The sequence below is a fragment of the Littorina saxatilis genome, linkage group LG2 (assembly GCF_037325665.1).
Source record: "Littorina saxatilis isolate snail1 linkage group LG2, US_GU_Lsax_2.0, whole genome shotgun sequence".
NCBI classification, from domain to species: Eukaryota; Metazoa; Mollusca; class Gastropoda; order Littorinimorpha; family Littorinidae; genus Littorina; species Littorina saxatilis.
The window spans coordinates 85,088,408-85,102,523 of NC_090246.1; the positions used below are offsets into that span (position 1 = coordinate 85,088,408).

At 43.9% G+C, this 14,116-nt stretch overlaps 1 protein-coding gene, 1 long non-coding RNA gene and 2 other non-coding genes across 4 annotated transcripts; 3 read left to right on the forward strand and 1 right to left on the reverse strand.

The window, feature by feature from the left end:
• The first annotated feature begins 1,214 nt into the window (after positions 1-1,214).
• Trnas-uga (transfer RNA serine (anticodon UGA)) lies at positions 1,215-1,296 on the forward strand. The gene has a single exon. It is a non-coding gene; the product is annotated as a tRNA-Ser (tRNA).
• A 1,059-nt stretch (positions 1,297-2,355) lies between these two features.
• LOC138959984 (uncharacterized) lies at positions 2,356-3,083 on the forward strand. The gene is made up of 2 exons (XR_011453856.1): positions 2,356-2,478; positions 2,964-3,083. It is a non-coding gene; the product is annotated as an uncharacterized lncRNA (long non-coding RNA).
• A 1,882-nt stretch (positions 3,084-4,965) lies between these two features.
• Trnas-uga (transfer RNA serine (anticodon UGA)) lies at positions 4,966-5,047 on the forward strand. The gene has a single exon. It is a non-coding gene; the product is annotated as a tRNA-Ser (tRNA).
• Positions 5,048-5,704: 657 nt separating this feature from the next.
• On the reverse strand, positions 5,705-14,004 carry LOC138959985 (short-chain dehydrogenase/reductase family 9C member 7-like). The gene is made up of 5 exons (XM_070331700.1): positions 13,729-14,004; positions 12,365-12,574; positions 7,935-8,117; positions 7,142-7,274; positions 5,705-6,381 (listed from the first exon to the last, which is right to left on the reverse strand). The coding sequence occupies exons 1-5, from the start codon at positions 13,841-13,843 to the stop codon at positions 6,015-6,017; spliced, it is 1,008 nt and encodes a 335-aa protein (XP_070187801.1). The 5' UTR covers positions 13,844-14,004; the 3' UTR covers positions 5,705-6,014.
• Positions 14,005-14,116: the final 112 nt, after the last annotated feature.

A 14,116-nucleotide genomic window follows, 5' to 3' on the forward strand; every position in this document is an offset into this window, starting at 1 on the left:
TAAAATTAGATCAATTTCGCAATTCGCATGCAGATATTTCCTGGGGCATCCATTAGATTTCAACAAAAAATGACAAAATGCCGAGCAGGGTCCCTACACTCACATATCAAAAGATGAAAACAATTGATCATGACATCTCTGAACATATCAGCAAAACGTACCATTACCCCCATTTTGAAAAATGGCATCAGAAGAGGTAAAAGTAATCGTACTCTGAAAAAATATGCATGTTGAGTGATATGTAAGCACAGTTTTAAAGTGTTCATTATCTGCCATGTGAGAAAATAGATACAAGTGTATCTTCAGGAAGTTTAAAATTGGAAAATTCCAGTGAAATCATTTGCATTAGGACGTAACCGTGGATCTTGTTGTTGTAACTGATCGGGCAGAAACCCCATTGAACTGCCCAACCCTTGTTTATCTCAATCTTGGCATGTCATCATTTTCAAAATTCTGTAACAGAAAGTCTGTCCGATTGATTTCTCTCATTTTTGTCACACTTGTTTGAGCACATTCTGAAATTATTGCAGACAAAATGTCAGCAAAATATCAGCGAAGTCGATTTTCGGGGTCAATCGCTGTCGGATGTTTTTAATCCCCTTTGTATATAGATCATTTGGCCTGGGAAACTGGAGTGTCCTCTTGATAACGACCACTTGCCCACAAAATTATCATTCCAGTTTTGACCAGAAAAGCTTCAGGGTACACAAAAATGCTAATAACTTCTACTGTTGACCGAATTAATTCGTATTTGGAGAACATCAACTTCAGCTTCTGCAGGAAGTGGCAAGTTTGTAGGTCAAATGGTATGCTTTTTGTGTTCTTTCGATTAAAAAAAAAAATCGAATTTGTGGATCCACTCCAAAGAAGTAAAAAAAATTAGTGTACATACTCCAAATATGAATTATTCAGTCAACAGATGTACATTTTTTGTGGGTTGCATTATCTAGGGGTCACCCCTGTGCCACTCTTTTCGTGCAGCCCATGAAATCAATCGTCACTGTTACAGAGGCTGAGAGCTGTCTTGGTGTTCATGTTAAACAAATCCCCCCAACAAATATTTTGTAAGTGTCTTTGTTGGCGGATTCTGATAGCCAGTTAATAGTGCACCCATCGTTTAAATTGGAAGGAAGGTTTCTTCAAATTCTCGATTCAGTGCGTACAAACATGTGCAAAATTCTAAATAGAATCTAGCCTGATAATTCCTTTCGTGTGCTGTGATGGCCGAGTGGTTAAGGCGTTGGACTTGAAATCCAATGGGTTCTACCCGCGCAGGTTCGAACCCTGCTCGCAGCGATACTTTTTTCTTCGTACTGTCGACTTTAAAATTTTTACAATTTTGCCTGATATGAGAAACTGGAGTGTCCTCTTGAAAACGACCACTGGCCCATTGCGACCACCCCCAACCGCGGGATCTCCGACGAGTTTTTCCCTATATCATTCACCTTTCCATATTGACCACCTGTTTATTACGACCCCTATTGGTCGGTCCCTTGGGTGATCGTTACAGACAGGTTTGACTGTACCTTCTTCTTATGTATAAAAGCGAGAGCCACATGTTACGTGAACAATATTCAGCAGTCCAAGGCGTCCTGAACCGTGTTATTATTATCATACACATAAATAAGTTCATTCACTCGGCTTCCTGGCGAGTGGGCGAAATATGATTCTATCAAGATAAGTTTTGTGTGAATATTTGTTTGTCTGTTCACTTAAAAGACCGTTGGGTCGAAATATCTGTGAATGTAACGTAATTTTGTCAATAACAACGTTCCAACAACTTACCTTTCTTGATTTTTGATTTACCATACACATAGTGAGGCACACTCATACATGCATAGACGGACACACATACAGACACACACTTTCTTTCTTGTTTTATTTGGTGTTTAACGTCGTTTTCAACCACGAAGGTTATATCGCGACGGGGAAAGGGGGGGGGGGGGATAGGATAGAGCCACTTGTTAATTGTTTCTTTTTTCACAAAAGCACTAATCAAAAAATTGCTCCAGGGGCTTGCAACGTAGTACAATTATTACCTTACTGGGAGAATGCAAGTTTCCAGTACAAAGGACTTAACATTTCTTACATACTGCTTGACTAAAATCTTTACAAACATTGACTATATTCTATACAAGAAACACTTAACAAGGGTAAAAGGAGAAACAGAATCCGTTAGTCGCCTCTTGCGACATGCTGGGGAGCATCGGGTAAATTCTTTCACCTAACCCGCGGGGTGGTACAGACACACACCCAGACAGGCAGCCAAACAGACTCAGAGATTATGAAATGAATGAACGCAGTTTAGGTGATTTATTCGCACGTGGATGAACGCATACACATATATATATATAGCAGATAAAAATAATGCTTTGAGTTGTTTGATACAGTTGTTTTGAAAGGCACAAAATGAGCAAATCCAAAAACAAAGAGACTGCTCCAAAACGTTCCAAAATTCAGAATCCAAAAACAAGAAAGGTTTGTTTGTTTGTTTATTTGTTGCTTAACGTCCAGCCGACTACGCAGAGCCATATCAGGACGAGGAAGGGGGGGATGAAGGGGGCCACTTGTCAAGCGATTCCTGTTTACAAATGCACTAACCCATTACTTGTGTCCCAGCAGGCTTTAGTAAAACTAAATTAATACCTACTGGAAGATTACCAGTTTCCAGTATGTTAAAATAGGCTTAACCTATCTACTGCTGGACTTACATCAGAACACTAACAGATTAAACTATACATGAATCGCGAGACAAGCGGCAAGAGAAGAGATTTTTGGAAAAAATACAGGTGAATGAGCAAGAAGGCAGAAAAAAGAAAAGAATTCATGAAGAAAAAGAGAGCATGACAGGAAAGAGGAACCAAAAATCTACCTAACAGCAAACTAGAAAGCTCCTGCGGTTCCAAAAACAGGAGGGGCTTTTAATTTCATAACCGCAGTGCCCCACTGCGGGAACAAGAAAGATAATTTGTTGGAACGTTTGTATTGACAAAACAATATGTTACAATCACATATTGTGATATATTGTGATTATAACGCATTGTTTTGTCAATAACAAACGTTCCAACAAATTACTTTTTTTTTTTTTAAATATTTTTTATCTTGAAAGGCACAGTGACTGACTATTAGGGTTTAACGTCCTCTTAGACCAACTGGTCTATATTGGGACAGGTATTGGTAATACGCTGAAGATATGGTGTGATACTTTGATTCGAACAAGCCCGCTGTGGCTGTCTTCTTCGACACACCAGCATTGGGTTTGTCTCGTCAAAGTATCGAAATACGATCATGATAATCAGAGACGAGAGATGATGCATGCGTGTCTTCGTGTTTTCCAAGCCCTGAGACTTTCGCTGTGAACGTGGGATCTTTTTCGTGCGCATGTGTGCACACGGGGGTGTTCGGACACCGAAGAGAGTCTGCACAAAGTTGACTCCGAGAAATAAATCTCTCGCCGAACGTGGGGATCGAACCCACGCTGATAGCGACCAACTGGCTACAAAGCCAGCGCGCTACCAACTGAGCTACGTCCCCGGCCCAAAGGCACAGTCCTGCTCGTGAAAACTGTTGGGCTCACCGTCTCATATCTGGCCAGGCTTTTTCATGGGATACGACCATCCCTCCACTTGGTCACATAACATAAATCAACAGCCAGGATGCTCTGTATCAACAATTGTATTTTTTAAGTGATTTTGTAAACACAACCAGTGGCTCCTTAAGAAATGTAGCCACAAAAAGAATTGCCCCTGTGCACCGGGAGCGGCCAGGCTGTTAATTTCGGTATGTGTCCAATTGGAGGGATGGTCTTATACCATGTCAAAGCCTGGCCAGATCAACGATGGTCAGCCGAACTGTTTTCTGGAGATGGAGTGTGCCTTTAATGGCAGCCCATGAATGCATATTGCAATAGTCAGAAATGATGTCGTATCTTAACAAGAAGAGCAAACGCTCGATCGAGTCACTTTCGCAGTTCTGAATATTATATGAGGCATCAGATGGACAGGAAGAAATTGCTATTCACAACACAATGAGTCACGTTCACATAAAATTTGAGCCCGGTCACTTTTATAGTTTCCGAGAAAAGCCCAACGTTAAGTTGTGTGTTGCCGAACAGAAAAGGCTAGTTATCTCCCTTGTTTTTCTGATAACGTTCGTAAAAGGCTACAGATGTAAATACTTTGATGTAAAGAATAATCCTACAAAGTTTCAATCACATCCGATGAACTTTGTCAAAGATATAAAATGTCTAATTTTTCCTTTGACGCTGACCTGTGACCTTGAAAAAGGTCAAAGGTCAACGAAACCATCGTTAAAGTGTAGAGGTCATTGGAGGTCACGACTAAACAAAATATGAGCCCGATCGCTTTGATAGTTTCCGAGAAAAGTCCAACGTTAAGGTGGTGTCTACGGACGGCCGGCCGGACGGCCGGCCGGACAGACTAACACTGACCGATTACATAGAGTCACTTTTTCTCAAGTGACTCAAAAAACGCACATTTCTGAAGAAGTGCCCCAGCACTAAAAAACACCCGACAAACACAAAAAGACATCAAATCAAGGTTGGTAACACGGCTTCCACAAGGGTGGCCGGGTAAATTATATTGTCTGGTACAACACTACATTATTCAAACATTTACATTGAGTGATCAAGAAGAAGAAGAAGAAGAAGAAACATTCACATAGGTAGGCAACCCTTACAGGTATTCGTATAGACCTTTTCGGTGTCTGAGCAGCTCTCGCGAGACACGCTCTTTGTTATGCTTTGAACATCGCGAGAACTTCGAACCTTGGCTTGTGCAGCTCGCACGAGATCGCTGTACCGCATGCTTTGCTATGCTCTGAAGTTTGCGAGAGATTACGAGAGCTTGGAATACCGATAGGGTCTATTCTCATCACACTCATTTTCAGTCATAACATCGATTCACAACGAATCCTTTCAGTATATATCCTAAGCTTACATCATGTGCTGTGATGGCCGAGTGGTTAAGGCGTTGGACTTGAAATCCAATGGGTTCTACCCGCGCAGGTTCGAACCCTGCTCGCAGCGATATATTTTTTCTTCGTCCTGTCGACTATACTTTTATTAAAAAGGAAACGCGTTTGTTCAATTCAATGCTTGTTATTATCTCAGGTGCCAGGAAACTGGTTCCGAATAACTCTCACTATACAGTATATGTAACAACAACCAGCTTGAGGATTAAAAGCAAAAATGTCATTCCAGTTTTGACCAGAAAAGTTTCAAGGTATAGGATCTATAGGGGTAACCCCCCCCCCCCCCCCCCCCCACCCCCCCGAAAAAAATGCAACCCACAAAAATGCTAATAACTTCTACTGTTGACCGAATTACTTCGTATTTAGAGTACATCATCTTCAGCTTGTGCACAAAGTGACAAAGTGGCAAGTTTGTAGGTCAAATGGTATGGGGTTTGTGCTCTTTCGATCAACAACAAAATCCGAATTGGGAGATTGACTCAACAATACTAAAAAAATAGTGTACTCCCCCCAAAAAGTATTCTGTCAACAGATGTAAATTTTGTGTGGGTTGCATTATCTAGGGGTCACCCTTTGCCTCTCTTTTCGTGCAGCCCATGAAATCAATCGTCACCGTTAACTTACAGAGGCTGAGAGCTGACAGCTGTCTAGGTTTTCACATGGCATAAGGCCATTCGTCATGTTAAACAAATCCCTCCCCCCCCCCTCCTCAACAAAAAACCCACACACACACAAAAATAAAAAAAATACTGATATAATGCCATGTCCAGGCTTTAACACAGAATGCGAGCACCCTCCCACTCAAACACATACCAACATTCAGTATCCTTGCTGCATTCTTTGCAGAGTGGCAATGTTCTTGTGTGTCACATGCTAAATTAATTCAACAAGAAATTCCCATTCTGAACTACAAGTAGACATGTTATTGAATGTTGGTATGTGCCCAAGTGGAAGGATGCTCTCATTGGATGTAGAAGCCTGGGCAGATCTCTGACGGCTGATGATTGATGGTTCGTGATTGGTCATAAAGCTTTTTGCTCGTCGAGACGCTCAGCAGACAGACAGGCTGGCGTTTCTGGAACTTTGAAAATTGTCCCAAGCACGAAGTCCTGAAAATGATTGGGCGATGCTGCAAAACCGTCAGACGGAAGCTGATTGGTGAACAGCGCTGGCACGTAGCGCGTGTAAGGATGCGATGACGTCACTGCATGTGTGAGGTCATCAACCACCTCGTGAATCTTTTCGCTGGAATAACGTAGAATGGTGGCGAGCTTGGCCAGGTAGGCCCGGAAGTACGTGTCGCCATATTCGTGACGCACTTCCTGTGACGTCTCCCCCCACATCTTCGCGTTCTGGCGTGTCAAGGCCTCTTCGTTTGAGATTGCTGTCCTGTGGATTAAGAACATTGAAACGATGAGAGAAGACAAATGTACGCACAGCCACATGTACGTACGCTTAGGCACAGAAAAAGACTCGGGTGGCTTGTTGGTTAGACTGGCATGACACACGCACGGACACAGACAGACAGACAGACAAACACGCACTCCCTGACACACACACACACACACCAGGGCCGGACTAGGTAAGTACTAGGGGGAGGGGGTTACAGATGTGGGTCCAGGGAGCGAAGCCCCTTGGTGGGGGTCCAGGGGGCGAAGCTTCCTTGGTGGGGGTTGCGCCCCCTTGAAGCTGAACGTTTTTTGATGTTTCTGGAGGGAAAGGAAGTCTCTCCTTGAACGAAAAAGGTAAATTCGACAGCAAGCTAGAATGTTCCCTTTTTCATGAATTTTTTTGGAGGGGGTGAGAGGTGCGATTTCTTCTCGGATTTCATGATGATCTAAATGCAACCCCCCCCCTCCCTCCCCCCCCCCAAAAAAAAAAGAAGAAAAAAAGTGTTTGGGAGGTACATGCTTAAGCCGGGGGGGGGGGTTGCGCAACCCCTGTAACCCCCCCCCCCAAGTCCGGCCCTGCACACACACACACACACACACACACACACACACACACACGCGCGCACACGCGCGCGCACGCGCATACACACACTGAAAATTGAAACAACCAAAACAAGGATTATGTTACCGTAATGAATTAATACAATATACCACTGTACTAAAGGAACATTGAACTTGACCTGAGTAATGTCACATACTTGTATAAGGACGGCTCTATGGTGATGACCTTGACCCCGAACTTGAACATCTCGCGACGGAGACTGTCGGAGAAGCCAACGACAGCGAACTTGGTGGAAGAGTAAGCTGTGAAGCCTGGTAATGCTATACGGCCTGTAAATCATGAAAGGAAAGACTGCTTAGCTTACCGATTTCCTGGTCGAACTACCTGGCTGCCTTACTGATTTTCTGCCTGAAAATAAATCGACTGATCAACAGACAGACCTATACATGTAAGTAACCTCTCCCCCACCCAAAAAAACACACCAAAAAACCCAACAACAATAACAACAACAAAACACAACAACAACAACAACAACAACAACAACAACAACAACAACAACAACAACAACCAGATATACTGAATGGCAAATTGACAGATAAGATTGATTTACTGATTGAGTGGCAGCTAGCTATCAGTCCCACTCAGACTAGGTGCCACCGAAAAAATGGCGACTGTTTTTCGAAATCATATTTTATTCAACTTGTGGTTGATTCTCTTTTACTTGACATTCGAAGTCTTAGTTAAAAAGAAGATCGTTCACAGAGGCGGGCAATTCGGGTTAGCAGGAAGAAGTAGGAGGAGGGGGGTGGTGGTAGTGTGCGAAAGATAGCGGGATCGCTGATAATAATGATGATGACGACGATGAAGAAGACGATGATGACGACGATGATGACGGTGTGCGGGATAACAAACAATCAAAGACACAAACAAACAAACATCGCCGACCCCCCCCCCTCCCCTACCCCCTTCAAAAGTGGACGCTAACTGACCTGCAAGACTCGCTATATTGATGATACGTCCCCGGGTGGTTCTGACCAAAGGGAGGAAACTCTTGGTGACCCTGACGGTTCCCATCCAGTTGACGTTCATCACGGTTTGGTACGCAGACAGTGAACACCACTCGGCCTCTGCGAACGCTCCTATACCGGCGTTGTTCACTACTGCCCATAACCCTGAAACACACAGTAATGCTAAAACCAAGTTCAAGCTTTGCACAACAGTCATGTCATATTAGACGACTTCCGAAAATAACTCCGGTTTGAATTGGTTGTGGAAGAGTGAATACCCTTTCCAAAACCTCTGACAAACATTGGAAGAGCCAATCACTAGCGAGGGTTGTGTCGGACACAGATGGTCAGGAGTACGTGTTTCCGACTCAGCCCTAGCTAAAGATTGGCCTCCCCAATGTTTGTAAGAGGTTTTGGCAAGGGTATTTACTCTTCCGCAACCCATATGGTGTTATTTTCAGAATTCGTCTATTCCAAAAAGAACTCTATCGGGTTTGAATGGGTTTTGAAAGAATGAATCCTTTCGCTTTTAGTGAGTCAAAACAATGCGCGGACCAATCACCAGGGGCGGGTGTGTCTGAAACACGTGGACAAGGGTAAAATCAAGGGTATTCACTCTTTCACAACCCTTACAAACCTATCCTTGGCACAAAGGGTCAAAAATCCCCAAAATAAGGCCTTAAATGAATAAGGCCTTATTTCCAGGAAATAAGGGCTTATTTTCGAGAAATAAGGCCTTATTTCTAAAATAAGGGCTTATTTTTTTATGGGCTTATTTTTTTATGGGCTTATTTTTTTAAGGCCTTATTTTAGAATAAGGCCTTACCAGAAATAAGGCCTTATTTTTCTAAGGTCATATTGGAAATAAGGCCTTACAAAAATACGGCCTTACAAAAATAAGCCCATAAAAAAATAAGCCCTTATTTTTTTAAGGCCTTATTTTTTTAAGGCCTTATTTTTTTAAGGCCTTATTTTTTTAAGGCCTTATTTTTGTTAGGCCTTATTTGTTCGCCTCTCAGTTGTATGCAGGTACACAGAGAGAGCGGCGTTATAGAGAGAGAGAGAGAGAGAGAGAGAGAGAGAGAGAGAGAGAGAGAGAGAGAGAGAGAGAGAGAGAGAGAGAGGAGAGACACATACAAACATACAAACGGACTGACGAACGAACTGACGGACGGACTGACAGACAAAGAGAGAAAGAGAGAAAGAGGGGGAGAGAGAGAGAGAGGGTGTGTGTGTGTGTGTGTGCATGGGTGTGTGTGTGTGTGCGTGCGTGCGTGCGTGTGTGTGTGTGTGTGCGTGCGTGCGTGCGTGCGTACATGCGTGCGTGCGTGTGTGTGTGTGTGTTTGTGTGTTGTAATGTCTTTATGTGTCTGTGTGTCTTTGTGTCTAGGTTTGCGTGTGCGTGCGTGTGTGTGTGTGTGTGTGTGTGTGTGTGTGTGTGTGTGTGTGTGTGTGTGTGTTTGCAAATGCGTTAGGGTAGGTACAGGTGTACAGGAGAGTCCAGGTGCGACAACCGATTTCAACCAGTGTCATAATGTTTATCGTTTGGAAATGTTTTCTCTTGTTCCATTCATTATCTCTTTTTTCGCGCTCACGCGCATATGTGCGTTCGTGAGTGTGCGCGTGCGTATGAGTGTATGTGTGTGTGTGTTGTCGTCTATATGTGTTGTGACAGGGGAGGCTACCGCTCCTTTCACAGCAGACTCTGCACCCGAGTTGTTGGCCTTTAAGTCAACACCGGTGGATTGTGGAATTCTGTTTGTGATGGGGTCTGGTGGTTTCCGATTGTCTGTAACAGTTTTCATAGGGCTAAGAAATTAGCCCTAACATTTTCAATCCTGTTTGATTGCACTTCGCCTCCCGAGGTGATCGTAGTGTTACGGCACTCGGTTACATCTGGCGCTTGCGAGCAGGGATGGGACTCGGCATGATATGTTCAGGTAATGGCATAATATGACCACTGAACATTTTCGTGCTGTTCCCATTCTGCGAACTTGGGATGGACAGTGGTCCCCCGGTTCGGAACTTCGGGACGAAGTTCATTCAAACGGGGGCGATTGTGACAGGGGAGGCTACCGCTCCTTTCACAGCAGATTCTGCACCCGAGTTGTTGGCCTTTAAGTCAACACCGGTGGATTGTGGAATTCTGTTTGTGATGGGGTCTGGTGGTTTTCGATTGTCTGTATGTTCATGGAAACCTTCGGGTTTGCATAACAGATTTTTTAGGGCTAAGAGGGGCCCAAAGACTGTTATGCCGGGGTGGAAGTAGAAATAAGCGCCTACTTCCCAAGAAATGCTCCAAATGGCTTCGTGTCTCCAAACACCTCTGACAGTCAAATCCAGCTCCTGGCCTTCACGTGGCGGGCCCTGTCTTCGACTAACAGGAGAAGGGATGCAGGCGGGTCACTGGCGCCTTAAAACCAGCTGCTTCGGGCAGATGGGGCTCGTTAACCTTGGATGGTCGCTCATCTAGGAGACGGACAACTCCGATTTCAAAACCCGCACTGCCTTGTGTGCGCCTTGGGAAAGGCAAAGGCTACGAGAAGGAAAACTTCGACGTCAAACCCGGGTAGAGTGGACTCGACAGCCCAGCAAGGCAGCTACTCTTGGGGAGGAGGCAACCCTGAGTAAGAACCTCAACCACCGAAGACGGAAGACAGCAGCCAACTTGGCGTGGGGAGAAAATCGGCTGTCTACGCTCCCACGATAATATGGCCGTACAATTATCTTCTTCTTCATCCAACGCAGAAGAAGAAATAGGGCTAAGAAATTAGCACTAACATTTTCAATCCTGTTTGATTGCACTTCGCCTCCTGAGGTGATCGTAGTGTTACGGCACTCGGTTACATGTGGCATTAAGTTATTGTGTGCTGCTATTAGGGTGAGCAGTTGTGATGCGCAGAAAAATAAGGCCTTATTTTTTTAAGGGCTTATTTTTCTTAAGGCCTTATTTTCCTAAGCCCTTATCGAAAATAAGGCCTTATTTTATTAACGTCTTAAAATAAATAAGGCCTTATTTCTTTACGCCCTCATTTTTAATGACTATAGAGATTTAAGGCCTTATTTTCAAACTAAGGCCTTATTTCTCAAAAATAAGGGCTTATTTTCAAAAATAAGGGCTTATTTTTTTAAGGCCTTATTTGGGGGATTTTTGACCCTTTGTGCCAAGGATACAAACCCAACAGAGGTTTTCTTTCCGAACAACGTGCATTGCATCATTCCTCTTAGCTCACGCTGTCACGTAGACTTTCAAGTGTTTACCACTAACCATAATCCTGATACATTGGTAGTTCTTGAGTTTCTGATGACGTGCCGTGCTTGTTCAGGTTCCCACGTTTTCTTTCTCTTGTCACAAATTCTTAACTTTTCTCAACATCAAGACAAACCCCTCTCAGAAGAAAAAAATTAGGGTATATTTTTTGGTGGTGACAGAGTACAGTTGAAACGTATTAAACTTGAGTATTTCACGAAACAAAGGTCATGCAATTACACAGTCATGGCAATAAAGTCTAAATACACAGCACTCCTATAAAAGTGGAGGAAGCACGTCTTGACTCCCATAAATCGTATCTCTCTTCGATCTAATGACTTTTGCCTAATTATGATGATCCTTAGTTTTGATCCACGAACACTCTCCGCGTGTAGTGTTTCCTCTTTGGCGAATATCTTAAGTGCAGTTTTTCGATAAGAGAGTTTGATTCCAAATGCATACGATTGGGCTACTAATTGAAAGTCATGATTTTCGCAAGTCAAGTTGACTTCGCGAAGACTTCGTGAAGTCTTTTTACCGAAAACTCAGTGCCAGAGCTTCAAATAACGAGCTTCGTGAAGTCTTTTTACCGAAAACTCAGTGCCAGAGCTTCAAATAACGAGCTTCGTGAAGTAGACTTTGCAAAGTCGACTTTGCCAAAATGAATATCAGGCTATACTTCTTCTTCTGCGTTCCCGGCCATGCTAAATTGTCAATCCAGTCTGCAGGACGAAGTCCGCGGTCCGCCGCAGCGACGTTGCCGATTCCCACAGCTTCTCGTGGGCCTCCGAATATCAGGCTATACTTCTTCTTCTTCTGCGTTCCCGGCCATGCTAAATTGTCAATCCAGTCTGCAGGACGAAGTCCGCGGTCCGCCGCAGCGACGTTGCCGATTCCCACAGCTTCTCGTGGGCCTCCGAATATCAGGCTATACTTCTTTTTCTTCTGCGTTCCCGGCCATGCTAAATTAGCAATCCAGTCTGCAGGACGAAGTCCGCGGTCCGCCGCAGCGACGTTGCCGATTCCCACAGCTTCTCGTGGGCCTCCACTGGACTGGGCCACGTCTGTACGTGTCTCAGAGCGTTGAAGGAGGGCGGGCAGGAATCAGGCTATACGAACTCCAGTGAGTCGTATACATAATCTATTCCTAGAAAGTACTTACCATCGCCGTCAAGCTCGCTCTCAACGAATCTTCGCGCTTCCTCCACTTGCTTGTCACTGGTGACGTCAAGCTGCACCACCACAATGAATGATGACGTTTCACGCAGTTTCGTAGCACCCTCTCCCGTTGCGTCGTAACAGGCGGCGAAGACCCGGTAACCTAATTTGGACAGCTGAACAGCCAGCATGTATCCAAACCCACGGTCACAACCTGCAACAAAGATTCAATTGAGAATAATGGTGGTGATTACGACTAGTATTATGATCGCATTGCTGATTATGATGACGAAAGTTCAACCATTTCGGTTGTAAACGAGTACTTTATTGTTTCAATATAAGTTTTTATCAGATATTGTTTAAAACGAGTGCCAGTTAACACAAAGGCTGGTAAAATTCGTCACATTACGCTTGCAGAACAGACAAATCATGCTGCGATTTCGATATTTCTGCAGAAAAAACCATCAAGCAAAACATCCAGCGGTAGGTTTGCCCAGGTGCCAATATGTTGTTTACGATCTGTATTTTCAAATGTCAACCGGAAAAAGGCAGGGAATGATCTGATAACGTTATCATGCGAGTGCATGCATGTCCGTGAGAGTGCGTACATAATTATATCCTTGTGTAAAGTGTATTATATGTGCGCGTAGGTGCATTATCGCCTATTTGCATGTGCGAGGGTATTTGAGTTTTGAAATAACAATATGTGGTTTGCATAAACACAAACCAAATGTTCCTGCTTCCTACAGCATCGATCTCTCTGCATGAGTAAAACTGGGTAATTACTCAATGCAAACACTTGTCAGTCAATCAAAAATGGCAGCCTTTCAGAGTCAAAGGAGAACACTCAATTCGTGAATTGTGCACTTTAGGCGATATTTTTGCAGACAGTCGCGTCTCGTTAGGAAGTCAGTATGGGACTATTGTTCTGATAAATGTCATTATCTTTGCCTTTATCAGATAGAGACAAGTGTTTATGATTTAAACGATAACAATAAAATGTGTCAAAGAACTCGCACTCAGCAGGAGGCTAATTACTTGTCGACTTTGGTTTTGGGCTCTCATTTTCCTTTTCCATTCTCTGTCTCTCTGTCTCTGTGTCTCTTTGAGTTTCTGTCTCTGTCTCTGTCTCTCAGTGTCTCTGTCTGCCTTCTCCTGTCTGTCTGTCTATCTCTCTCTTTGAGTTCTCTCTCTCTTTCTTTCTCAGTCTCTCTCGGCAATCTCTGTCTCTTTCACACACACACACACACACACACACACACACACACACACACACACACACTGACAATCACACACACACACTGAGAAACACACACACACACACACACACACACACACACAAACACACACACTGACATAGCATATTACCTGTTATAAGCACCGCCTTTCCATCTGAGCTAACAATGCGACGACGCAGCAAAAAGTTGCCAGCCACCACCACTGCAACAACGATCAGAGCAGCCCCGAACGTACACATAAACATGTTGTTTGCCAAAAAGTTATCTCAGCCAAAACCCGTCTTGTCAGTATTTTGCTCGCAAATTGCCAATGAGCAAGTTGCACCTCTACATGCGCACACCAGCGCTGACACACTGTCAACTGTTTTTCAGTCTCAGTATGGACACGTAGCAGACGAGAAAAAAAGCACATTACAGTCTCGCAGTGAGAGAAAATGATCGCTGCAATTGGCTGAAAATTGTGCGACGTCTGCTCAGTGTTGTTGTAACGACACCGGTGTAATGGGTTTTGGTTGATT

Excerpts from the sequence above, each read along its gene's own strand:
- LOC138959985 (XM_070331700.1), bottom strand. The coding sequence starts at position 13,843 with ATGTTTATGTGTACGTTCGGGGCTGCTCTGATCGTTGTTGCAGTGGTG. Across the intron at positions 8,118-12,364 it reads GAGCGAGCTTGACGGCGATG|GGTTATGGGCAGTAGTGAAC; the intron begins GTAAGTACTTTC and ends TGTGTGTTTCAG. Across the intron at positions 7,275-7,934 it reads CAATATAGCGAGTCTTGCAG|GCCGTATAGCATTACCAGGC; the intron begins GTCAGTTAGCGT and ends CATGATTTACAG.